Source organism: Vipera ursinii (assembly GCF_947247035.1).
Source record: "Vipera ursinii genome assembly, chromosome: 5".
Classification (NCBI taxonomy): domain Eukaryota; kingdom Metazoa; phylum Chordata; class Lepidosauria; order Squamata; family Viperidae; genus Vipera; species Vipera ursinii.
The window spans coordinates 95188956-95216810 of NC_139518.1; the positions used below are offsets into that span (position 1 = coordinate 95188956).

Consider the following 27855-nt stretch of genomic DNA (forward strand, 5'->3'; position numbering starts at 1 on the left):
AGGGACCTTGCAAGGTCTTCTAGTCCAGCCCCCTGCTCAAGCAGGAGAACCTATACCATTTCAGACAAGTGACCGTCTAGCCTCTTCTTAAAAATCTCCATGATTTCTGAAAGCAGCTATTAATTGTCTTCACAGTCAGGAAGTTTCTCCTTAATTCCAGCTTGCTTTTCTCTTTGATCAGTTTATTTATTTATTTTATTTTAATTCCATTTATATCCCGCCCTTCTCCGAAGACTCAGGGTGGCTTACAAGCTTAGCAGTAGCCTTCGTTTCCAACCATTGTTTCTTGTCCTGCCCTCTGGTGCTTTGGTGAATAACGTGACCCACTCCTTTTCTTAGTGGCAACCCCTCAGATACTGGAACACTGCTATCATGTCACCCCTGTCTCTTCTTTTCTTTAGACTAGCCAAACCCAAGTCCCGCAGCCGTTCTTTGTAGGTTTTAGTCTCCAGGCCTTGGATCATCTCAGTTGCTCTTCTCTGAATTTTTCCCAAGGTCTCAACATCTTTTCTCTGATATGGTGAGCAAAATTGGCTGCAGTATTCCAGGTGTGGTCTTACTAGGGTTTTATAAAGCGGTATCAATACCTGGCGTGATCTTGATTCTATGCCTTTGTTTATACAACCCAGGATTGTATTAGCTGTTTTGGCTGCTGCTGCACACGGCTGGCTCGTGGTGAAGTGATCATCCACTAGGACTCCAAGGTCCCCCTCACAGTTGCTGCTTTTGAGCCAAGTCTCACCCAATCTGTGTTTGTACCTTTGATTTTTTCCTGCCTAAAATGTAAAACTTGGCTTTTTTCCAGGTTGAAACTCAATTTGTTGAATAGGGAATTTGCTGAATGGGAAGATTTAGCAAGCGAAGCCTTTGTTCTGGCTTTGCCTTTGACTTGACGCCTAGTAAACTATACCTTTCTCAACAAGTGGGAGTTGGGATGTTTTCACTTAGACCAGGGCTTTTCAACTTTTTCACCCATTGTACCACTTTTAGGATATGGCAACATCCGAGTACCACCAGTCACCTAGCAAGGTGTCAAAAACTTGATGAGCAAAAAAAAAAAAGGGAAAAAAGTGATGAGGTACAGGTAGTCCTCGACTTACAGCAGTTCGCTTATTGACTGTTTGAAATTATAGTGGCCCTGGAAAAAGTGCCCTCCCCAAGCCACAGCCGAGCAGGACACCTGCCTGCCCGCCCGGTGGCGCTCTTCCTCCTGTCTGAGGTTTTCATTGTTGTGAGCATTTCTGTTGAGGATTGGCAGTGGGGGGTGGGGTGGAGGGTGTTTGGTTTTTATTCCCCCCCCTCTGCTGGGTGGTTGCAGCAGGTTTTGGTCACTTCACATGACCCTGGGACACTGTGACCGTCATAAATATGAATCAGTTGGCAAGCATCTGAATGTCAACCACAAGACCCTGGAGATGCTGCAACATTCCAGCTGATCGGCGCTTCTTCTTCTGGGCTTAGCAGACGTGCCGGGATCAGTGCCAAGCTCCAGCTGGAGCCCGGCGCTGATCCCGGCGCTTCCGGTGAGCCCTGACAGCCCTGAACAAGCTCTGATCCTGACACTTCCGCTCAGCCCTGACAGCCCTGCGGCTCCAGCCATCTCTCGCTCAGGCTTGTGCGGTGCTGCCACCGGTTCAGCTCACTCCCCTCCTCTGCTACCACTTTTCTAGGATGGTCGCATACCACCTGCCAGGTGCCAATGTACCACGGGTGGTACCCGTGTGCCACTGGTTGAAAAGCCCTGACTTAGAAGACCAAGTTGACACAGTATTACACCATTGGAGAACTAACCATTTCTCACTCCTCTCTCTCTCTCTCTCTCCTACCCTCTGCCCTTCTCAGTCTTGGGATTTATTTTTCCGTAATGCAACTGATAAGGCTGCTTCTGGACGGCCCCTTCCTTCATCTTTGCCAGAGCTTTCTGAAAGCAAGACATCGCTCATCCAGAGCCATGGGCTGACCAAAGCACCTGGTAAGGCTGAGAAGCTGGTCGAAGACCATCTGGCAGTCCAGTCCTTGATCAGAGCTTATCAGGTAAGTAAGCGAACAAGAGGACTTCCCAGGAACGGTCTGATCTTGTCACGCTTCCTCCGTCTAATTTCTTAGGGGTGGAAAGAGCACCACCAGGCATAACGGTCCCTCATTGTTCTTGGGTGGTTTTAACAGGGGACAATACTTTTCACTCTGGTGCTGTTTCTGTGCCTTGTTTCCATAACCGCCAAATTCAGTAGCATCCATCACGTATGAAGCCAAAGATAGAGGAAGGACTGACTACGGACTTAAAACTGTTCACCCTAAGCAACAGTCTTAGAAATTACACTGCATAAAACAGCATGGCACGGTTATTTACCAGCAACAACTAAATAAGAACCTATTCTTTAATAAAATAGAGGAAGGGGAAAGGGAAGAAGGGAGGGAGGGAGGAAGGAAGGAAGGGAAGGAAGGAAGGAAGGAAGGAAGGAAGGAAGGAAGGAGGGAAGGAGGAAGGGAGGGAGGGAAGGAAGGCAGATTATGCCTACCTCTGTAACGTATCCCCAACAGAAGACCTACTGTACGTTGTTCTGCTATTTTTTCCTGTTCCTTCTTTAGAACATAAATTTGGTTTATTTCTACTATAAACGCCAGCTGAGCAGAATTGAGGAAAACCGTTTACCGTACGGTCTTTCTAAGTGAAATATGTTCAAAGCAACAGAAAGAGCCGTCATCTCTCGCAGATAGGAAGCAACAGCTCATCCGAGGCTGTATGTGCAAACAGGGCATTCCGAAGGAAAAGTCCTATTTCCCAATTCTCTTGACTTTTTAATTATATTCAGGGTCCCAGGAGCGCTTTTATCAGAACTGGGTGTGTGCGCGCGCGTCCCTGGTTCATATATTGACCAGATGACTTGAGTGAGAGGGAATGTAATGTTTAATAACAGAAAAGAGCCATGGCTGCGTAGTGGTTAGAATGCAGTATTGCAGGCGAATTCTGCCGACTGCCAGCAGTTCGAGTCTCGCCGGCTCAAGGTTGACTCAACCTTCCATCCTTCCAAGGTTGATAAAATGGGTGACCCGGGGCAAGAGGCCGACTCTGCAAACTGCTGAGAGAGGGTTGCAAAGCACTGTGAAGTGGTAGATAAATCTAAATGTTATTGCTATAACTTATTTGGTTCTAAACACCCACCTATGCACGTCGGAATGGGACAAGCCACCACAGCCAATTCGCCACGGCCAACTCGTCATGGCCAATTCGCTAGTGGCCAGCACAGCACTCGACAACTCACCATGGGATTCATTTACTTCCTTTTATTTTTGTTGACTCCGTTTTCAACCAAGTTATTTGATCTCTTATATCAAAGGAAATCATTTCTTTGGACTACCAACGTTTGTAATCCTTTGGTAAATGACACAAAGAACTTATTCCGCCTCGGAATTGTTCCGCGGTGAGTTGGCAAGGGCGAGTTGGCTGGGCTGAATTGTCCGAGAGCCCCGTGCACATCTGCGTAGAAAAGATTTAATCAAATGAAAGCCTGAATTGGAGTTGTCAAAATGGTTCTACACAGGGCTTTTTTTCTCATTAGAACGCTCAGAACGGAGTTCCGGCACCTTTTTTGGATGGAACCAAGCTTCTGATGATTAAGTTAAATTATACTTGCCAGTGCCTAATTCCTCTAAACTTCATTTCTTCCACAGCTCGTAAAAATACGTTATGTGTTCCTCCTTTGAATTTTTGCCGGCATAATAGTAATAGTAACCATGATAAAAGGACTTCATTAGCAAAACAATGCATGCTCTGATCCTGTGTAATTTTCACATTCTGGGTACCAGCCGCCTAAGTTGGGAATACACCTAAAATATTGTATATTAATTTCAACACGCTTAATAACCTCCATGACAAGAATCCCACTAATTTACTCTTCACCGACAATGCTAAAAGAAAAATGATTTATGCAGATCAATCACCTTTACCCAAGGCGGGTTGTATGACATGTGTGAGTTCCGGCACCTTTTTCTTTTACAAAAAAAGCACTGGTTCTACGTAAGATCATATCGTGCACGAAGATAAGAGTAACGACAAGAAGGACCGATTTGGGGATGATTCGCTGAAATTCCCCAGTGCCACTTCGCGTTATCAGCAGACAGGGTTCTGTCTGTTTGCTATAAGGAACGCACCTTAGAATTTTCAATTTTAACATTTAATTCTAAAATTAATTCCTTGCAACTGGGCACGAAGGTGCTTTTCACTGCTAACTGGGCCAAATTTGGTAAACTAACCAAGATAAGCTTGTACTGCTAAGCTTGTAAGCCGCCCTGAGTCTTCGGAGAAGGGCGGGATATAAATGGAATTAAAATAAATAAATAAATAAATAAGATTTCTTCTAGTTCGCGTGCCCAAATGACAGGTGTACTTATTTCCAGTTTGTAGGGCACTACAAAGCTCAGCTTGATCCTCTGGGGATTCATGCCGTTTCTTTTGATGCTTCTATGAACCATTGTAATTCCACGAATTTCGGTGAGCTTCTCCTCTGATTTACCCCGTTTGGCGGTGATGCTTGTTCTTTTCTTCGCCTTTCCTACTTCCCTTCTTTCCCACTCTTAACCTCTTCAGATCCGGGGACACCACGTGGCTCAGTTGGATCCCTTAGGAATCCTGGATGCCGACCTGGATTCATTCGTTCCATCGGATTTAATCACTACTATAGATAAGCTGGGTGAGAGTTTTAAACCTCGTTGGCCGTAAATTAATATCCATAGTCAGAGGAACGTCTCAGGGAAGCGAAATGCAACTAGCAAGAGAGTTGAGCATTGGCATTTCCTTTCGTGAGATTGTCCTCTAATTATGGGTATTAGTTTATCGTGAATCGATTAGCATTTTTTTATATGTACGTCCGTGGGTTTTTGCGTATGTTCACACATACATTGTGTTACTTCACTGAAGGGGTGTCTGTCCGTATAGGCCCGAAGAGGGGAGTTTTTTTTAAAATAGCCGAAATCTGGGGTGAACTTTAAGAAATGTTCAGAAGTCATCCCAAAGGTGCTTTTTCAAGACACAACTGGGAATTTTTTTTTTTGCCTTGAAGACATTTCGCTTCTCGTCCAAGAAACTTCTTCCGAAGAACTGAAGAAGCTTCTTGCTTGAGAAGGGAAACATCTTCAAGGAAAAACAATAATAAACCTTTATTGTCAAAGTACAACATGTGTACATTGAGATTAGCTGAGCCTCCCCCCGTGCTCTCTCCCCCCCAACACACAGTGACAACAAACCCTCCATCCTACCACACCATGTGAACCAACTACACCGCACACCGGCCTCCCAAGTCAATTCTGCATAAGTTCACAGAGATTATATCCCATTCAAAAGCCTAACAGCCCACGGATAAAAGCTGTTTTTCAGCCTGTTGGTACAGCTGGCTATACTCCTATATCTCCTACCCGATGATAGGAGAGTAAAGAGATACCGGCCAGGGTGTGAGTCATCCCTGAGAATTTTCCTCACTCTTCCAAGGCAACGAGCCCTGGCCATGTCATCCAGTGGTGTCAGGGGACAGCCCACAATGTCCAGTTGCCTCCTGAAAAAGCACCTTTGCGACAGCTATGACCTGTATGACTAAAAATCTCCATGCACGTGTTCAGAAGTCAGTTCCACCCTCGAAAAAATTAACCAAGAAATTCAAACCAAAATAGGAAATACTGAGAAAGAATATATATATATATATATATATATATATATATATATATATATATATATATATATATATATATATGTATATGTATATACTGTATATATATATATATATATATATATATATATATATGTATGTATGTATATGTATATACTGTATATATATATATATATATATATATATATATATATTCTTTCTCAGTATTTATATATGTATATGTATATGTATATGTATATACTGTATATGTATATATATATATATATATATATATATATATATATATATATATATATATATATATATATATATATATATATATATGTATATATATATATATGTATATATGTATTCCAGAAGAAGGAAGCTGAAGCCACCAGCCTGAGGATGACGGATGGGATTCCGTCGAAACATTGCTTCTACACCTTCAATTCTACGTGGGGAAAAACCCAAATGACCAAAGATCCATATATATGTGTATATATATATATATATATATATATATATATATATATATATATATATATATATATATATATATATATTTCAGTAGATAAGGCTTGAACTTGCATCATGATGCCTTGAGAAAACTTCTCTCCTGGTTGCCGAAATCTCCCAAGTGAGCGTCAGATGTATGTTTACATCCATGTTTGAGCAGTATAATGGTGGCACTCACACATCACATTAGTCGTTCTGTATGTCAGCCGTGTCTTAGGGCATAGCTTGCTCAAATCTAGTTACCTATGGCTCCCTCAGTAAATCGTGGCTACAGCCAGTCATTCAATGCGCTGTGTGAATCCAGTCAGTGTGTTAGCACGTCTTCTCCCCGTGAGAAGATAATCCTTTGCAGAGAAAGTCTGAAAGGGAACAAGGTGAGCACGTATCAGGTGGACCTTGGGATATAGGGGCCTTGTTCGATTTTTGGCTTGCTGTCTTCCTTTCTCTTTGCTAATCGTGTTCATGTCACAGAGTTTTATGGTTTATACGAATCTGACTTGGACAAAGTGTACCGGTTGCCTACCACCACCTTCATAGGAGGAAATGAGACGATGCTTTCTTTGCGGGAGATTATCAGGCGGCTGGAGGTCAGTGTGGTTGCTTCTTCTTCTAAATGGGACTTGGGTAATTTTCAATCTTCCAGCAACACTGACAGAGCAATCCACTAGTATATAAAAAGAGATCACCCCCCCCTTCCTTCTAGCTCTGATGATATAATCTAGTTGGGTCATGAAACATCTGCCAGAAAACCATCAAGCTCAGAGAGCACCAAGGACCCCTCAGTCTTCAGTCTTTATCTTTTTTGAATAGAATAGAATAGAATATGGAATGGAATGGAATAGAATAGAATTAGGAATAGGAATAGGAATAGGATAGGATAGGATAGGATAGGATAGGATAGGATAGGATAGGATAGAATATGGAATGGAATGGAATGGAATGGAATAGAATAGAATAGAATAGAATAGAATAGAATAGAATAGAATAGAATAGAATAGAATAGAATAGAATATGGAATGGAATGGAATAGGATAGAATATGGAATGGAATAGAATAGAATAGAATAGAATAGAATAGAATAGAATAGAATAGAATAGAATAGAATAGAATAGAATAGAATAGAATAGAATAGAATAGAATAGAATAGAATAGAATAGAATAGAATAGAATAGAATAGAATAGAAAATATGGAATGGGATAGGATAGGATAGGATAGGATAGGATAGGATAGGATAGGATAGGATAGGATAGGATAGAATATGGAATGGAATGGAATAGGGAATAGAATGGAACAGAACAGAACAGAACAGAACAGAACAGAACAGAATAGAATAGAATAGAATAGAATAGAATAGAATAGAATAGAATAGGGAATGGAATGGAATAGGGAATTGGGAATAGAACGGAATGGAACGGAACGGAACAGAACAGAACAGAACAGAACAGAATAGAATAGAATAGAATAGAATAGAATAGAATAATGGAATGGAATAGAATAGAATGGAATAGAATAGAATAGAATAGAATAGAATAGAATAGAATAGAATAGGGAATAGAATGGAACAGAACAGAACGGAACAGAACAAACCAGAACAGAATAGAATAGAATAAAATTCTTTATTGGGCAAGTGTGATTGGACATACGAGGAATTTGCTTCCAGTGCATAAACTCTCAGTGTACAGTACATACAAGCAACAAGTGATAAATCATGATTCTAATCATGAAAAACATTCATCGTAAATCATAAGATGCAACGCTCAGTGATGGTCAAAGCGGTTGTATCATTTCTTTGTTACAATTTGACTTAACTAGCTGTTGGCTGTAAATTGATATCCATAGTCAGAGGATTGTCTCAGGGGAAACCAGATGCAGCCAGATTTCCTGGAGGTTTTGAAGGAGGTAATACTATGGGTAAGGAAAACACAAACCGTTTTATGTAAAATGTAGCAATAGACTGTAAAAGTAAACTTTATTGACCTGTCTGCCCGTCGTATTCCCCCTTTTAATTTATACACCCATTGCCTTGCTGTCCAGAATACCTACTGTCAGCACATAGGGCTGGAGTTTATGTTTATTAATGATGTGGAACAGTGTGATTGGATACGGCAGAAGTTTGAGATGCCTGGCGTCATGAAATTTAACAACGAAGAAAAACGGACGTTGTTGGCCAGACTGGTACGATCCACAAGGTATATTTGGAAGGATGGGATAAACGTGTGCTGTTGAGATCTGTCTTAGCTGTCTTAGCTGTTTAATAAATACTTAGGGGTTTCCCACCCACCCCCACATTCTTACGGCAGGCTGAGGCAAAGCAACCATAAAACCACAGTCAGCTTTTTTTTTTTGGCCCCTCATCACAGTTAATGAACCTACCCATGAATGCTTGTGCTCTCAAGAAGATTTAAATATTAATTTCACATTGTTCCTCAAATACAACATTTGCTTCCTTGGGAGTATTTATTCAGCAAGACAGCCGTGGATCACTGTGCCGAGTTTAATTAAAATAAAAATGAATTCCAGCCAGATGCTTTTAATAATTGGGTTAACATGGCATTTGAGTGACAGGCTGTTAACCGCGTGTCACCCAGAAGTTTTGCTCATTTATCTTCCTGGAAGTGGGGGAAAAAGCCTTCAGTCGTACAGTTTCTGCTGCTTGTGCTGATTAACATGCGAAGGATCTCTTTAATAAAGTAGGAAGGCATTTCTTAGTATCTAGTTTATACACAAGAAGAACAGATGCGAAGCATACCTTAATAATGACTATATGGACGGATTCAGATCCTGTATGTGTCTCCTCTCCTCTCCTCTCCTCTCCCCTTTCTCCTGTGCTCTCCTCTCCTGTGCTCTGTTCTCCTCTCCTGTGTTCTCCTCTCCTCTCCTCTCCTCTTTGTCCTCCTCTCTTCTCCTCTCCTCTCCCCTTTCTCTCTTCTCTTCTCTTCTCCTCCCCTCTCCTCTCCTCTTCTCTCCTCTCCTCTCCTGTCTTCTCCTGTGCTCTCCTGTCCTCTCTGCTTTCTGTGCTCTCCTCCTAATCCTCCTCTCCTCTCCTTTCCTTTCCTCTCCTCTTTCTCCTGTGCTCTCCTCTTTGTCCTCTTCTCTTCTCTTCTCTTCTCTTCTCTTCTCTTCTCTTCTCTTCTCTTCTCTTCTCTTCTCTTCTCTTCTCTTCTCTCCTCTCCTCTCCTCTCCTCTCCTCTCCTCTCCTCTCCTCCCCTCTCCTCTCCTCTTCCCTCCCCTTTCTCTCCTCTCCTCTTCTCTCCTCTCCTCTTCTCTTCTCTCCTCTTCTCTTCTCTCCTCTCCTCTTCTCTTCTCTTCTCTCCTCTTCTCTTCTCTTCTCTTCTCTTCTCTTCTCTTCTCTTCTCTTCTCTTCTCTCCTCTCCTCTCCTCTCCTCTCCTCTTCTTTCTCCTTTCTCCCTCTCTCCTAGGCTCTCCTCCCTCCTCTCCTCTCCTCTCCTCCTCCTTCCCTCCCTCCCTTTATTTTATTAAGGAATACATTCCTGTTTACTTGTTGCTGATAAATAACTATGCAACACTCTTTTCTTCAAGTGCAATTTCTAAGATGGTCATCGCTTGATGTTAATATACCTGCTAGCTCAGTGGATGTCTGCTTCTTGTTTTAGCAACAGACTTGAGTTTGCGCGTAATAAACCATTGCTTTTTCACTTCCTTAGGTTTGAGGATTTCCTCGCTAGGAAATGGTCATCAGAAAAGCGCTTTGGCCTGGAAGGATGTGAAGTCATGATTCCCGCTCTTAAAACAATCATCGATAAATCAAGTGAAATGGGAATTGAGTATGTTATCATGGGCATGCCTCACAGGTAATGGCCTGGCTGATTCATCTGATCCCATAGCAATGCACTCGCTTGCAGTTCCCGAATATTATTAGGAATTTGGGCCTCCCTTTTTTTTTTAAAGACCTTGGCTCTCAGGAGCAAATCACATTTATGTGTTGACAACGAATGAATCCCTTAGTACTAGCACTACCGCTTAGGTTTATATACCGCTTATGTATACTGCTTTACTGCCCTCTCTAAGCATTTTACAGAGTCAGCATATTTGTCAAGTTTCCAACGTACGGGCTTTTCAAGTGACTCTGAGGCATTGTTTACCTTAAAAGTCCTTTATTCAGCGTAATACACCAACAAATGCTTGCTTGAAGGAATCTGGAATCTGAAATCTCCGCCCCCTTGCACAATATATTAAAACAATATATTAAACAATATTATAGATAGATAGATAGATAGATAGATAGATAGATAGATAGATAGATAGATAGATAGATAGATAGATCTATAAAGATTTTTCCTGATGATTGCAAGATGCCTCCCGGCAGGATGGAGGCTGGATGGCACATGGATTGCCTGGATTGCCTGATTTGCCTTGAGAAGCCCATCGCTGGTCCTGAAGACCTGAAGAGAAGGTGGGAGGCCGCGGGGGTTGATAGTTGGGAGACTCCAGGCTGGACCCCTCCTGGCAGTTAGGCCCTGGGGAGAGGGTAGGAGGCCTTGGAGGGGGGCTGGTCACTCCCGATGTCCTTTTGGCCTCCAGGGCTATCTAATCTAATCTAATATATATATCTTATATCTATCTATATCTATATCTATATCTATATATCTATATCTATATCTATATCTATATCTATATATCTATATATCTATATCTATAGATAGATATAGATATAGATATAGATATAGATATAGATGATATAGATATAGATATATAGATAGATATAGATATATAGATTAGATATGCCTGTAGATATAGATATAGATATATATAGATATATAGATATAGATATATATTGTATATATATTAAATATATTAAAACACAATTCTCCACCTGCTAACATTGAATGTTATTGCTTGACAATATTACCCTCAACAATCTGGATCCTCATTTTACCAACCTCAGAAGGACGGAACGATGAGTCAACTTTGACCCAGTCAGGATCGAACTCCTGGCAGTGGGCAGAGTCAGCCTGCCATACTGCATTCTAACCACACTACACCTTAACATTGCCTCAGTCTTTTTCGACCCAGGGCTAGGAGAGCTCAGGATAGGGAGCAGAAGGGAATTCCCTCTCTAATCATCAGTCGTGGTTCACAAACCGCCTTGAGAATGCGACTCAGTGGAACTGGAACTAACATTTGCCAGGGATCTTGTCCGAGGAGGCTGAGTTTGAATGAGAAGCCGATTTGGCTACATTGAAATCTAACCCATGTCAGGCTTCCTCGATTACAAGCCGTCACATTCTATGAAAAAGGAGTTTGTTTTCTCAGCAGAGTGACACATTCCTGAACAAGAAGATTGCATTGTACCTAGGAAGAATTAATTTATCTTACAGAGGCAGGGGAATTCTGCTTTTCATCAATGAATGCATAGTCTACTTTCCTAAATCATCCAGGTCATGGTTGTCCCAAAGGTGTTTTTTTCCCCCCAAAAGGCAGCTGGACTTTCTTGTTTTGTTCTTTGAAAACGTTTCACTTCTCATAATAGAAACTTCTTCAGTTCGTTTCTTGGATTAGAGGTGAAACATGAAAGAGAGAAAGAAAGAAAAGAAGAGAGAGAGAGAGAGAGAGAAAGAAAGAGAGAGAGAGAAGGAGAAAGAAAGAGGAAGGAAGGAAGGAAGGAAGGAAGGAAGGAAGGAAGGAAGGAAGGAAGGAAGGAAGGAAGGAAGGAGGGAAGGATCTAGTTGTTTTTTGTAAAAAGCACCTTTGGCTGGTAAGAACTAACAAATTCCAGATTTTCATGGAATATATTTTTATTTCTATTTTTAAGGTTCCCCCCCCCAATTTAGTGTGTTATCATGTTTGTTCTAATTCATTCTGGTACCAAGAACATTCCTCTTCATTGTAAACATTTGGGGGAGGGGAACCCCAAATCTTTTGTTCTTAGGATCTCCTTTTCCTACTGTTTTTTAATCTCTTGCTGTGCTGTCAGTGTAAATTAAAAGTTCAAAGTAATAAACCTTCAACATGTGAATTTTATCATTTGATGCTGTTGCATGCTGCTTCCCCCCCCCAATCCTCTTGTCCGTTGTTCCCAAAATTTGGCAATTTGGCCATTCAGCTTATTTTCTCTTTATTAGTGGTTTGCTAATTTCAGGAAGGCCTGCTTATCGTTTAAAACAGTCCTGCTCACATTTAGGCGAGGTATAAACGCATTGATAAAAACATCAGGGAGAGAAATAGTAAAAATTTAAACCGCGATGTATGACGCCGATCACAAAATCTTAGTCCTCAATTCTCTAAAGAAGGTCGGTGTAGATTTGTTGATTATTATTTTTTTTACCTCTTGTGATTTATTTCCGATGCTTTTTTTTTTCCTCTCTCCCAGAGGAAGACTGAATGTGTTGGCAAATGTTATTCGAAAAGAACTTGAACAAATATTTTGTCAGTTCGACCCAAAGCTTGAAGCAGCTGATGAGGTGGGAAAATATCCTTTCAACTTTTCAGAATATTGTCAGCTACAATAGTTGGTCTTGATTGCACCGCTGTGTAGGTATTGGTTTGGGCAACTTGATCGCTTTCCCTAAAAGCTGGAGTTACCGCTTGTTTAATTAATTTTGATTAGGTAAGTCAACACTTACAGGTCACGCTCTGCCACACGACTGAACGATAATAGTTTTTGCTGTATATTAAATATATATTTAAAAAAGCAAGGATTCCACTCTCGGTGTATCAGGATGTACGTAGTTCTCTGTAGAGGTCATGCTTGTCCCAAAGGTGCTTTTTCAAGAGGCAATTGGGCTTTCTTGCTTTCCCTTGAAGATGTTTCGCTTCTCATCCAAGAAGCTTCTTCAGTTCTGAAACAGAGGAAGCTTCTTGGATAAGAAGTGAAATACAAGAAAGGACAGATAGGAAAGTCCAGTTGCCTCTTGAAAAAGCACCTTAGGATGTAGTATTTTTTCCTTTTCTTTTAAAGTAGCTTTAAAGTCTTCTTCTGCTGCTTCTGTGAATATTAAACTGTTGTGCCGAATGTTAAAATAATCAATGAATTAACAAAAGGAGGATTACCAAAAATTCAGAGGATTACCAGAAGCCAACAAAGAGAAAGAAGAAACTGTAGTTCTCCCCAACCTCTACGGGTTACTTGGAGTATTACATATGTACTCTGGAAGCCACGGATAGAATAGGTGTTATATCAATTATTTTGCTGCTGGGCAGTTCAGAAACTTAACGGACAGTATAAACACTCTCCTGCTAAGTTATTCGGATTCAGCTAAGTTACAAAATAAAGAGCAAAACACGGCTCAAAGAAGCTCAAATTTAGAAGAATCAGCTGCAAACTTTGAATTCTTGGTACACTTTGCTGATTAAATAAAGGCATACAAATGAGTCAGAGTTTGGGTAAAGAAACCATTGTTTTAACATTCTGCCAATCCATCCTAGGAGCGTATGCTTATATTAACATTCCTAACTTCTGATTGCCTAAGGGATCTGGAGATGTAAAATATCATTTAGGAATGTACCACGAGAGAATCAACCGAGTAACGAACAAAAAGATCACCCTGTCCCTTGTGGCCAACCCATCTCATTTGGAAGCGGTAAATCCCGTTGTCCAAGGCAAAACCAAAGCCGAACAGTTTTACCGAGGGGATACCGAAGGGAAAAAGGTAACATTGTCTGAATAGCTTCGGTTGAGTGTCATAAAACGTTCAATTTTCAAAGCTTGCTTTGAACTCCAGTTGAATTTATAGAAGAGGTTAAGAGGAAAATCCCCAAGGATGTTTAGTACAAGCCGTGACGGCACCCAAATTATGTCTGGTATGTCATGTCATCATTGCGCAACCTGGAGAGGTGGCCAACTCACGGCAGGACAATTCCCCGTGGGACAATTCTATGCAGGACAACTCAAGAGAGGGACAAGTGAATTGCAGCGGGTGTCTTACTTTAGATTTAATTCTTCTCAAATTAGAAGTCCTTGGGGCTGGGGCGAGCTGCATTTCTATCGTGTGTTGAATTGTTCCATGGCTAGTTGTCCCATGGCAAGTTGGCCATAGTGAGTCAGCCAGGATGAGTCAGGAGTAGTGAGACAGGCCAGGGCTGGTCAGCTATGCCGAATTGTCATCGTGTCGACCAGGAGAGAAGCTGGAGAATTCCTTCATGAGCTCCAGAAGCTATTTTAAGCGAATCTGGCCCTAAGACTTTGAAGGCACTAAAGGTCACAACCGATAGGTCTCTGCATCTTCAGAAGAAGTGCTTCAGGGTCTGTGGAAGTGCAAACGTTTTCTTTTCTTTTTCTTTTAAATTTTATTTTATTCCAATACAGACCATACAGACAAAACACATATAAATCTAAGTAAAAAAAAACAGTATATAAAAAATACAAATGCTACGGTGCACCCAGACCCCTGGAGACCATTTTTATTGCCTATATTTCCTCTCATATAACAACTTACAATATATTTCAATTGTATCTAAACGTCCCTTTGAAAGTTCTCTAATTTAACCTAAGCAAAGGTTTTCTTTTCAAAATCATTAAAGCAGCCATATCTTTCCAGACCCACCTAGTAATTTTGAGAACTGCTCTTGGCTTCACGGCTCCAGGGTGCAGCTCCAGGGTGCTGTTCTGTACCAGCCTGCTACCAGCCCTGCAGAAAAAGCAGGGACAACCCCTTTACAAACGGCAAGAGGCTGGAATAAAGCCTGCCAAATTTATTAACATAAAACAGACACCAACCATGAAACAGGAGCTATGAAACAGGACTATTCAAGCGGTTGCCTTCAGCAAAGCAGCCCTCCCACACATTCCCCTTAAATACAGTTCAGGGCGTGGCTTCTCTCTGCCTCCTTCCGAGGTGCCCCATTGCCTTCCTCTGTTTACTCCTGATTGACTGCCTCCTGCATCAGGCGTCCTTGAACAGGGCCAGCTATGGGTCATCTTCATCCACGCTGTCAGGCTCACACAGCTGGGTCTCCATCGTGACCAGGTGGGAGGGGCCTGGCTGAGGGCTCTGCGGAGCCTCAAGGCCATCATCAGCAAGCTCTTCAACACCCCCCTCCTCCTCCTCTGAGTCGTCCGACCCAACTGCCGAACCCACAGGCTGACCCTGAATCACAACAGGTGCAGCTTTTAAAGCATTGCACAAACCCTTAAAAAATAATAAAAAAACACCCCACCACAACTGCTTTAATTCCTGAGTGCTTCGCACTCACCACTCCTCTTCCAAAAGACTCGCATCACCCTTCATCGTCGTCTTTCTGAAATTCCACCCCAAAACAGACATGCTCATTTGTAAGACCGTTGGTTGATAACTACATATATTCTTTTTTTTTTAAAAACCCATTACGGCTTAGGTTATGTCTATACTTCTGCATGGAGATGCTGCCTTTGCTGGCCAAGGAGTGGTTTATGAAACTTTCCACCTGAGTGATCTTCCATCGTACACCACAAATGGCACAATTCACGTTGTGGTCAACAATCAGGTACAAAGCAAAAACTACTCTTAACAATTTGAGTTGCATTAGCATCTTTCGACAGCTCTTTTTGAAGCCGCTTTAGAATAGAGTAGGAGCTGGAAGGGACCTTGGAGGTCTTCTAGTCCAGCCCCCCCTCTCCCCCCCCCCCCGCTTAAGCAGGAAAACCTATACCATCTCAGACAAGTGACTGTCTTACCCGGGGGTAGGCAACCTTGGCTCTTTTATGACTCGTGGACTTCAAATCCTAGAATTCCTGCGCCGGCATGGCTCAGTATGGAAACCTCTCCATTTCTCCTCGGCATGGCTGGCTCAGGAATTCTGGGAGTTGAAGTCCACGAGTCAAGTCCACGAGTCATAAAAGAGCCAAGGTTGCCTACCCCTGGTCTAGCCTCTTCTTAAAAATCTCCAGCGATTGAGCGCCCACAATTTCTGGAGGCAACCTGTTCCACTGGTTAATTGTCCTCACTGTCAGGAAGTTTCTCCTTAATTCCAGGTTGCTTCTCTCCTTGATCAGTTTCCAACCATTGTTTCTTGTCCTGCCCTCTTTGGTGACCCCCTCTTCTTGGTGGCAGCCCCTCAAATACTGGAACACTGCTATCATGTCTCCCCTATTTCTTCGTAGGCTAGCCAAACCCAAGTCCTGCAGCCGTTCTTCGTACGTTTTGGTCTCCAGGCCTTTGATTGTCTTAGTTGCTCTTCTCTGAATTTTTTCCAAACTCTCAACATCTTTTTTTGTCATATGGTGGCCAAAATTGGCTGCAGTATTCCAGGTGTGGTCTTACTAGGGTTTTATAAAGCGGTACTAATACCTCACGTGATCTTGATTCTATGCCTCTGTTTATACAACCCAGGATTGCATTAGTTTTTTTGGCTGCTGCTGCACACGGCTGGCTCATGGTTAAGTGATCGTCCATAAGGACTCCAAGGTCCCTCTCACAGTCACTGTTTTAAAGCCAGGTCTCGCCCAACCTGTACTTGTGCCTTTGATTTTTTTTTCTTCCTGCCTAAATGTAAGACTTTGCTTTTCTCCACACTGAAACTCATTTTGTTGGGTAGGGCCCATTGTTGAAGTTTGTCAAGATCTTTTTGGATCCTGACTTTGTCTTCTGGGGTGCTGGCTACTCCTGCCAGTTTTTTGTCATCTGCAAATTTGATGTGTTCCCCTTGAATTCCCTCATCTAAGTCATTTATGAAGATATTGAAGAGTACTGGGCCTAAGACGGAACAACCTGTGTGGCACCCCCAATGAACCTATGTGACATTTGGTTCTGCCTGGAACCAAATTGTTCTATGGCAGAAAAATATGGGTTAAGAATTATAGTTCTCAGAATATCCAGTTAACCATAGTTGTAACCCCAACCAAGTTGGAGGGCATTTAAGTTGGAAATTCCTAACTATGGGAATTTGGTTCTCTATCTCTGTTTCTCTTTTTTTTAAAGGCAAGTGTCGCCAAAAAGACCCCCCCACACACACACACCAATATTGTGCTGCATGCAGGTTAATTCTGAATTTAAAGCACCATCGTGCTTGTTCGAACCAATCTCGAATTGCCATGGACTCTGCAGATTTTATTTTCCCTGTCTCTTCCGCGAATGAAAATGTTGTTAAGTCAAAGAAGGAAGAGAATGAAATGATACTTTTTCAAAAAAAAAAAGAATTAAGGTCGTGCGCCAAGCTTAAAAAGCATATGATACCGTCAGAGAAGTCAGGACCAAAAGCTAAATCTCGGACGCTTTAATGCAGGGGTGTCAAACTCAATTTCATGGAGGGCCACATCAGCATTGCGGTTACCCTCAGGGGGCCGGGTGGGTATGGCCAGGGTGGGCGTGTCCTACTGGGTGGGCATGGCTAGAGTGCGTATGGCCTACTAGGTGGGCGTGGCCAGCTCTACATCGTTCGCATCAAGGGTGCCTATGGGCAGGAGTGGGACAGATCTGAGGGTCTCTGGCAGAAGGAGGGTCTCTGGGCCAGGGCCAAGGCAGTGGGGGCCGTTCCCTCACTGTTTCCAGGATGGCTTCGCGGGCCACATGAAACCACTTTGCGGGTCAGATCCGGCCCCCGGGCCTTGTGTTTGACATGTCTGCTTTAATGAGTCCAATAGAAGGCAATCTCTGTCATTCAGGTTTGAACTGAACTCTTTGAGCGTGGTGGTTTTCTTGCGGACATTTCATAACCCAGCTAGGCAACATCATCAGTGAGTTATTTTTTCATCGCGTCATCTGACAATGAAATGTCGGCAAGCAAACAGATCACCCAGCTCAAAGGACACCAACGAATCCACCTGAATAACTTTCAGCAACAGGGAAGTGGAAGAACGGGAACACTGCAACTACTCAGTTGACCGATTTGTCTTTTCATTTGAGATTGGTTTTACTACGGATCCACGAATGGCTCGGTCCTCTCCATATCCCACCGATGTGGCACGGGTAGTCAATGCGCCCATCTTCCACGTCAACGCTGATGATCCAGAAGCAGTGATGTATGTATGCAAGGTCGCTGCGGAGTGGAGAAACACCTTCAACAAAGATGTGGTTATCGACCTGGTAAGGGGGCTCATTCTTTACTCAAATGGGTATCTAAACACGTACACAAAATCTTCCTTCCCATGAGCGCAGTAGAGCTTTTTAAAGCAGCCCCTTCCTCTCGGTGTGCTCTTTTGCCGCTCCTGCAAAACTCCTGGGAGTTGCTCGGGAACAAAGCTGTTGTGAGAAGAGGCCATCAGTGCAAATCTTGCCTTTAGACCGATAGACTCTGAAGGGAAGGCATGTACTTTCCAAAATTCTGATCCTTAAGTTCTACATACGGAGAGTCCTGAATGTGATAATATGGTGTTAATAAGCTGACAAGTTGTCTTATTTATTTATTTTTATTTTTATTTTTTTTATTTTTATTACATTTATATCCCGCCCTTCTCCGAAGACTCAGGGCGGCTTACAAGCTTAGCAGTAGCCTTCATTCTATGTATATGCCTGCTTATTAGGGCTTTCACACACACCCCAAGCGGCATTATTACAAAGTCAGCTTAATTGCCCCCAACAATCTGGGTCCTCATTTTACTTACCTCGGAAGGATGGAAGGCTGAGTCAACCTTGAGCCTGGTGGGACGCGAACCTGCACTAATGGCAGGCAGCTGGTGTTACTTAAGGGTCCAAAATTGCTGTGATTAGGTGCTTCCCTCTGCAGGAAATCAAAGAAATCATTCCCCTCTTTAAAAATACACCAGCTATGCTTGCCAACACTTCATATTCTGCTTTTATTAAAAACTTGCAGTTGGCTGGGTAGCAACAAAGAACATGCAATGCTGGAGGTGGTTGCTTAGATGGATGGTAGACTCCACCTCTCACCTTCTGTTCTCTGCTCTCCACCCATCCATCTTTTTGATTATCCTATCGATGTATTTATTCTTGAGGTGTTCCTTTGTCATCGTTTTTTTTACTGTTCTGTTCTTTTACTTCTGTTTACACATCTTTCATTTTTCTTCCTTTTTATTATCACGAGCCCCCTACGGTGAGATAGGCGGCAAGTGCCCTTAACAAATAAATAATATACATATCAACAATTCATGGTTTAGCAAGTGTGAGCTCCACTTTACATGGGAAATGGGAAAAAGACATCAGAATGAAAGGAACAGTTTCTTCGCTCTGTTTAGAGAGCGAATGTGTTGTGACTCAGGGCCAGCCTGTGGGTCCGACAGCCGGGTCCGATGTATCGGAGGACTCAGATGTGGGGGAGGAGGGAAACGAACCGGCTGATGATGATTTGGAGGCTTTGCAGAGTCCTCAGCCGGGGACCTCTTCTCAGCTGTGTGAGCCCGAGAGTGCGGAGGATGATGACCCACAGCTGGCCCTGTTCAAGGACGCCCGACGCAGGAGGCAGACGAGCAGGGACAAACAGAGAAAAGCTATGGGACTCCTCGGGAGGAGGCACAGGGAGACCACGCCCTGAGCTCTCTATAAAAGGAGTGTTTGGGGAGGGGCTGGTTGCTGAAAGCAACTTTTCCGTTTGAGAAGTCAAGCTCTTGTATTTTTGTAACAGTGTAATTAAAACTTGGCAGAAGCCTTTTGATCTTGGACGCTTTCCAGACTCTTCTTTTGATTAGGGGTGCGAGAAGAGGGCTGGTTCAGAACAGAATGGGGTACAACTTCATCCTGATGTCTATGGAGATTCTCAAGTCATCCAGGTCGTGGTTGTCCCAAAGGCGCGTTTTCAAGAGGCAACTGGAGTATCTTTGCTTTTTTCCCTGATGATCTTTCGCTTCTCATCCAAGACGAAGCTGAATAGCTGAAGAAGCTTCTTGGTTGAGGAGTGAAACCTCTTCAAGAAAAAAAAAGAGACGAAGATAGTCAAGTTGTCTCCTGGAAACTTCACCCTGATGAAAATCCAACCTCTCTCTGCAGGTTTGTTATCGCAGACGAGGCCATAACGAAATGGATGAACCCATGTTCACTCAACCGCTGATGTACAAGCAGATTTCGAAGCAGGTGCCGGTGTTGAAAAAGTATGCTGACCAGCTGATTGCCGATGGAGTGGTCACACTGCAAGAGTTTGAGGTAGACCCGGGCGACGTGGGATGCCAGTTTTGTGATAAGGAACCCGTTGACCCGTCATATTTTTCCTGCATGTAATTAACGGTGGAAGCCAGGCTGTGGCTTCTAAGTCTTTTAAAAATAAAGCAACCTTTAACATCTAGCAACGTTAAGCGGGGAAAAAAAAAGAACAAAAGAACAGTAGGCATGACGAATTGAATAATAACCGGAAAGGTGAAAAGCCAATCAATCAGGGACAAGGGGGATGGAGGATTTGATTGTTGCGCGCAACACACTGTTTCTAAAATGGGGCCTAAAACCCAAGTTAACTTCTTCAAAGATTGCCAGCATCTTTTCTGTATGTCTCAGGACTTCGGAGAGATGGGGTTCGGTGTCATTAGAAGCAAGAACAAATTACAAAGATTATGGGTGCCTTGTTATGCAAAGTTACTTCCAAAAGCTGTTTCTGGCTCTTATAGACGAATAAGTCAGAGGTTATTTAAATTATTATTGCATTTCTGTTGCCTAAGATCAAAGGAACATTGTTTCAATAGTGTTTTTCCTCCCCCCCCCTCACTGGTCTGCTTTTGAATCCTCGTTGTGACTTGGAGGGCAGAAAGTCTCTTATGTACTATGGCGTTAAAACACAGAGGGACTGTATTTGTTTGTTTCTGCTTGTTTACTCTGTTGTTCCTACGGAGAGCCATGTTCATAGCGAGGAGGGGTGGGGGTCTCTCTGATCCTCACAGTGGGTGAAATGATAGAGGTGGGTCCAAAGACATCAAGTGAGCTCATTGGTCAAGTGAGGACTTCAGTTTTAGAATACAACGAGGTAACCTCAAAGACTGAATAATTATTAGGGCAGCGAAACTATTCAGAAGGGTCACCATGAGGGGAGAGTCCATCCTAAGCTGCTCTTCAAAGCATCAAGGCATCACCAGCACGGCCATGGTGAGGGCCTTCAAAGCATCAAGGCATCACCAGCACGGCCATGGTGAGGGCCTTCAAAGCATCAAGGCATCACCAGCACGGCCATGCTGAGGGCCTTCAAAGCATCAAGGCATCACCAGCACGGCCGTGCTGAGGGCCTTCAAAGCATCAAGGCATCACCAGCACGGCCGTGCTGAGGGCCTTCAAAGCATCAAGGCATCACCAGCACGGCTATGGCGAGGGCCTTCAAAGCATCAAGGCATCACCAGCACGGCCATGCTGAGGGCCTTCAAAGCATCAAGGCATCACCAGCACGACCATGCTGAGGGCCTTCAAAGCATCAAGGCATCACCAGCACGGCCATGCTGAGGGCCTTCAAAGCATCAAGGCATCACCAGCACGGCCATGGTGAGGGCCTTCTAAAATCTGCACACGTTCTTCAAAAGTTCAAGAGCATCCACAGAGAACCATGAACGTTCCAGTAGGCCTTTGATGGGACATGGCTATCTCTGGGCTGCAAGGAATATCCTTCTAGGTGATTTATAAAATCAAAAATCAGCGAGACGTGGCTGATACACTTGAGTACGCAGATCTGTCTGATGTGTGTTTGTTTCCTCCTGCAAATCTGAGGAATAGAAGAACGTTGGCTAGATGAATTTGGCGACCAAATAGTCTTTCTTCTCACGCTGAAAACTGCAATTAATCACACGTTTTCTGTCATATGTGAGCCTAAGACTCTGGCCGCTAGCTTTTTCATGTGCCACATTTGGGAGGTAGCTTTATATCTGCACAACGAAGGTGGATGTCATTTCGCTTTGCAAACTGCTCTTAGTGCGTTAAATTAGTCTTGTTGCTTAGATTTGGAAATAATTGTATGGTTCCTTTACTGCTAGAGCATACTGCTATTCAGTCGGTAGATTAGCACTCATAACAGATTTACTTGTTGAGAAGATTTAAGCCACACCAAGAAGACCATCAGCATTTTTCAAGAGGAGACAAAGAAAAAAAAAGAAAGGGAAAATACGCAAGAGGAGACAAAGATTGCTTCTGGATAAGACATTGGTTCAAAACTCACTCTCTGATCCAACCACTAAGTTCTACATGATTACAGCCTGTGATTTCTCTCTCTCCCCCCCCTTCTATTCTACAGGAAGAAATTGCAAAATATGATAAGATCTGTGAAGAAGCTTACACCAGATCCAAAGATAATAAAATCCTCCATATTAAACACTGGCTTGATTCTCCTTGGCCAGGTACTGAGATTGTTGCAATTGCGCTGAGGTGCTCAGCTTTTCAGTATTTCCCTCTGAAGCATGGTTAAGGGTGCATATACTGTTTCCACGCGTAAAAATAATGCATTTCGATTGGTTAAAGATTGTTATTGGGGTGATCAAGGGTATCGGCACAGGGGATGTGTAAAAAAGAGGCGGAGTCCCGACGGCACAATTATGGCAGTCTAGTTGACTGTTTTGACACACACACGCAGTCCCCAGCATCCCTTGTGGTGGTGATAGCTTTCTTATCATTTTCCTCTAATCAGTCCCTGTGTGGGCCTTTTCGAATATTAAATTTACAAAACGGAAGATGTTGCCAGCATGCTTGAGAAACATAAAAGGAAGGGGTACCGTCAGCAAATCACATTTCCCACAAAAGAGGTTAAAAATATTTCACTTTCCATCTCCTATCCCAGTGATGGCGAACCTTTTCAAGACCGAGGGCCCAAACTGCAACCCAAAACCTACTTATGTATCGTCGGGTGCTGGGTGGGCATGGCCCGTTGGGTGGGCGTGGCTGCGGTGGTAACGGCAGACTGGGTGGGACTAAAAAGTTCAATCAATCAATTCCAACTTGTGAGATCTTTTTTTTCCCCATGAGAAGTTGAAATTGATTGATTGAACCTTTTTTTTTTGTACACAGCAGCGAAGGCCTAAAGCGAAAAGGTTTTATAAAACCCAGCTAAAGGCCTAAGACTGGGACGATGGCACGTGTGCCCACAGAGAGGGCTCTGCGTGCCACCTGTGGCACGCGTGCCATGGGTTCGCCACCATGGTCTTATCCTAATCATATTTTTCTGTTAAGATCTCTGAAACCACCAAGCCAGAAAGTCTTTTCAGCCTAAAAGTGGTCTGTCATCTCCATAGGAATCATCAAAAGTTGGGTGGTCAATATGTCTGAATAAATACACAATATCTCAGAATATATAATATTAATTGGTGGGACCCCATGTGGTGTAAGAGGCTGAGCCCTTTCTCAGAGTATGACTTCAAGTCTTGGAAGTTGGCAATAATTTTTCAATCAATTTGATTAAAGAAAAGAATACAATTAATCTCGTTTCCTCTTGGAAACCACTTCTGGACTTTGTGCTTGAGGTGTGTCTGTGTGCGGGGGGGGGGGGGGGCGGAATTGAAACTTTGATTTTGTGTCCTGCTGTTTAGATAGATTTATTATTATAAAAATGGCTAGCACATATTATTATGCAAAAGTAAAAATGTTAGGTTGTATGTTATTACCTTATTGTCAGGCCTGCCCAAGCTTGGCCATCTAGGAAACAAAGTCCCTCGACTCTATTTGTAGTGAAAGGTATTTGTTGTTGTTGTTAGTTGCGAAGTCGTGTCCGACCCATCACGACCCCATGGACAACGTTCCTCCAGGCCTTCCTGTCCTCTACCATCTTCTGGAGTCCCTTTAAGCTCACACCTCCTGCTTCAGTGACTCCATCCAGCCACCTCATTCTCTGTCGCCCCCTTCTAAAAGCCAAGTGGTTACAGCATAAGCAATGCCAGATCTGAGGATTCCTGCATAGGCCCAGTAACTTTCACTTCTCCCACACCATCCTTGCTTGGTCATCTTTGTTAATGTCCAATGAGGTTCAGACCAGTTGTTTTGGTAACAGTTCTAAAGTTTAGCACCTCTTTGGTGGGCATTTCCACTCCGTTCCCATGCCTGTGTCCTTGGATTGTTCAACCATTGTCTCTGGTTGACACTTCTGATTCCTGTCATCTCCTTACATTCTCTCCCCCCATACTTTATGGCAGGCTGCCATCAAAGCAAAGCAGGGCTGCAGCTGTGTGATGGTGGTCAGAATTCAATGCTTGTCTTTCCCCTTACACGGTTTTCTCTTCCCTTTTCCATTCCTTCCCTTTCTCTTTGTAGTTCTGTGTTTTTTCCATTTTGAAAAACTAATGCAAATTCGAACCCCCGTGTGGGAAGTTGGCAGGTGGACCTCTTGGAGTCCAATGCTGGGTTTACAGAGGAGTAAAGCAGTTCTGAAAGTAAGACTGTCAAGCTTCCCACGGACGAACTCGTCACAGAACTCTGAGGCATTGTTTACCTTAAAAGTCTTTATTAAAGCAACATAACATCGGCAATGCTTGGTTAAAGCCGAAATCTGGATTCCCCTCCCCTGAGCACGATAATATTAAAGCATAGTGCCCTCCTTTAGCTAACCGTCATAAATCACATTCTCCAACTAGTTTGAAAGGTACGTTTTCCCTCCTTAGCTTAACCTGCCAGTTCTTGTCGCCTCTTTATTACATACAACCTTCAAATTGCTTTGCTGCTATGTTCTTACGTCTATCTAATCCCCCATGCATATTCTTCCTTCCCCCTCCCATCTTCATCTAACTTTTCACTCTAAAAGGGATACACAAGTAGAAATACAAAATAGCTGCTTCTTCATCTTTGGTCAAAGCAAGAACGTCCGAGGTGAGCAACGTTGACAAAGACATCCCTGCCCTTTGGAAAGTTCCTCAGCCCATTACCTGATCATGGAACACCAAGACAGCCCTAAACTAATCTCCAATCTTTTGCAGAACATCCCTGTTTCAGACTGGGTGAAATCTGGTGGGAACAGATGAGGATGGAGACAGTGCCCAGGGAGATTTCAGGGACAGGGAAATACCCACATGGTCACGTTCCCACCACGTCAGGTTTCACCCAAGGTGGAAAAGGGATACGCCGTTAAAAGGCTGGGGCTACCCTTTTGCTGCGATTCCTCAGTTGACTTAGAGTGAGTGAGTGAGAGAGAGAGAACAGTTTTGAATACTATTCCAAATATCTCTCTTTTCCAGGGTTTTTTAACTTGGATGGCGAACCCAAGAGCATGACCTGTCCTGCCACAGGCATCCCTGAGGAGGTACTGACCCATATTGGCCAAGTTGCCAGCTCTGTACCCCTTGAAGGCTTCAAAATACACGGAGGTGAGCAACAGCTTCATTCTTTTCTGGGTTGGGGACCTCAGCTTCTCTTATCCTCCGGACGGGGTAGCGCTTGGATCCCACGAAAATGCAATGTTTCTTTTTTCTCCCTATTTCCAATGATGGTTTTCCAAAGAGGTAGCATTTCCCCACCTCTATTTCACTACCCCTAGCACAGAGGTCCCAGTTGCAATGTATGGCAGTGAAAGTTGGACCATAAGAAAGGCTGAGCGCCAAAGAATTGAGGCCTTTGAGCTATGGTGCTGGAGAAGACTCCTGCGAGTCCCTTGGACTGCAAGACGATCAAACCAGTCAGTCCTAGAGGAGATCAACCCTGACTGCTCTTTAGAAGGCCAGATCCTGAAGCTAAAACTCAAATCCTTTGGCCACCTAATGAGAAGGAAGGACTCAACGGAGAAGAGCCTAATGCTGGGAAAGATTGAGGGCAAGAGAAGAAGGGGACGACAGAGAATGAGGTGGCTGGATGGAGTCACTGAAGCAGTAGGCGTGAGCCTAGATGGACTCCAGAAGATGGTAGAGGACAGGAAGGCCTGGAGGAACGTTGTCCATAGGGTCGCGATGGGTCGGACACGACTTCGCAGCTAACAACAACAAGCACAGAGGTAGGCAACCTTGGCTCTTTTCTGACTCGTGGACTTCAACTCCCAGAATTCCTGAGCCAGCCACGCTGAGGGGAAAGGGAGAGGTTTCCATGCTGAGCCATGCCGGCTCAGGAATTCTGGGAGTTGAAGTCCGCGAGTCGTGAAGGGGCCATCGTTCCCCCATGCTGGCTCAGGAATTCTGGGAGTTGAAGTCCACGAGTCATAAAAAGAGCCAAGGTTGCCTACCCCTGCCCTAGCAGTTTACCACATGGGCATAAGCGTTCCATCGCTGTTTGAATCTGACTATCGGATTTGAATGTCAGGTTCGTTAATTATGCTTTGCTAAGTAACTGAACTTGAAACCATCAGGAAGAATTTGTTAGCTGTAACGAGCTAGGCAAATATTGCGTTGGGATTAGTGCTAGCTCGCCTGAGAGTAAAATGAAGTAATAAGGTAATAAAGTCAATAAGAGTAATAGCAGATGTTCTTACTGACCGTAAAGGCAAGCCTTTTACAATAGAGCTCATTGTACCTATGCATTTCCTCCTAGTGAACATGCAAAGTTAAAAGAGGAAAAAAATGTTTTTGCATGATGGGCTTTTTTTAAAAGTAGAGAGCAGAAATAAGCTGAAAGGGCTGGGCTGTGAAGGAAATCAAAAGTTGTGTCTACTGCAGTTTTTCTGTATCTCTACATTTAAAAAAACCTTGCTTTAACATGTTCTCCTAGGGCCTAGACACTGTCCAGCTTCTCTAAATATTCTCTAAATATCATGAACTAACTGAAGACATTTTCACATCTGTATACCTCTAGTCATACTGTGTGGGTCTAATAACAAATTATTCAATCAGCTGGCTATATTTTAATTATTTTCCCCCTTCCTTCCTTTGAGATTGATCAACAGGAGGTTTAGGCAATTAAAATTCCCAAGAAGCCTTTATTGCAATGCTTTCAATTATAATTCTCTAATCTTTTGTGTTCGAGTGGCATGCAATTAACCAAAATGTTCTGACTAAGTTACAATATCATTACTCATTAGGAAGCATTTGAAGTATGGCTGATAGCAGTTCTGTAGTTGCTAGAATGGTTGATGCATGGATATTTCATTAAATCCATATAGACATTTCTGGACCACTGAAAAGTAATAATGCATCTATGAACCATCTGCTTGTTATTTTATGGGCGTCTGTAAATGTTTCTAATTTTGGAGAGACAATTGTTGGACTGATTCAATTTCAGTTTATCAGACACACTAGAGTTGAAATTGTCAGTTGCAACAAAGTGAAATCTTGCTTGTCTCGTGAAATAGATGGGGACTTGCCCACAATATTTAAGCCTTAATATAAATCTAGACAGGGCCTTTGCTTCTGCTGCGAAACTTCACAAATTCAGCGAATCGTCTCATCTTCCATGAATGAAATGCAGAATGTGCTTTATTGGCTAATAGGCATTTCTGCAACATTCTGTTGCTTGCTTCAGGAAGGACCACAATTTAAATTTAAAAAGTAGGCATTTAGATCAAACAGGCAGAGGTTAAAAATGCCAATAAAACTGAGAAGTGAAGGCGACGTTTTTTTGGCAATTTATCGTACAGGAAGACAGATGACGGTCTGGGGTTCAGTCTTTTTAAAATGCAAATATATTACCGGCAAGAGGACTATTAAAGTATCAATGATTGTGAGGCTTTGCATGCGACTGCTCAAAGTATTCTGTTATGCAAGAAGGACAAGGTAAGTAATAAGACAGAACAGAAAACCTAGCAGGAACTTAATTACATGGAGGTTGTGCGAGTTGAATCCAAGTGCAGCTAGCAGAAAGGTAGAAATAGTCAAGGAGGAAAGTGAATTAAAGGTTTAAATGAGGCCACCGTGGAATTCGTGTATTACGCCTTTCAGCTCCTTTGGGATGGCTGATTTATACGGTTAATTTATTTGTTAGATTTTTTTTTTGTCCCAACTTTATTATTTTGTAAGGAAGTCAAGGTGGCGAAGGGACGCGGTGGCTCAGTGGGTTAGGACGCTGAGCT

The 27855-nt window shown here is 43.1% G+C and overlaps 1 protein-coding gene across 2 annotated transcripts in view; it reads left to right on the plus strand.

The window, feature by feature from the left end:
• Nucleotides 1–27855, plus strand: part of OGDHL (oxoglutarate dehydrogenase L) — a 59468-nt gene that overhangs the window by 6418 nt on the left and 25195 nt on the right. The window contains exons 2-13 of one of the 2 annotated variants that reach the window (XM_083364188.1): nt 1843–2034; nt 4589–4691; nt 6630–6745; nt 8194–8348; nt 9825–9971; nt 12491–12581; nt 13590–13769; nt 15454–15582; nt 17940–18119; nt 19974–20126; nt 22183–22285; nt 25103–25231. In XM_083364188.1, the coding sequence (XP_083220314.1) occupies nt 1843–2034; nt 4589–4691; nt 6630–6745; nt 8194–8348; nt 9825–9971; nt 12491–12581; nt 13590–13769; nt 15454–15582; nt 17940–18119; nt 19974–20126; nt 22183–22285; nt 25103–25231 (1678 nt within the window). Of the gene's footprint in view, nt 1–1842; nt 2035–4588; nt 4692–6629; nt 6746–8193; nt 8349–9824; nt 9972–12490; nt 12582–13589; nt 13770–15453; nt 15583–17939; nt 18120–19973; nt 20127–22182; nt 22286–25102; nt 25232–27855 lie in introns of those variants that run through there. The other variant, XM_083364189.1, reaches the window with a different exon arrangement.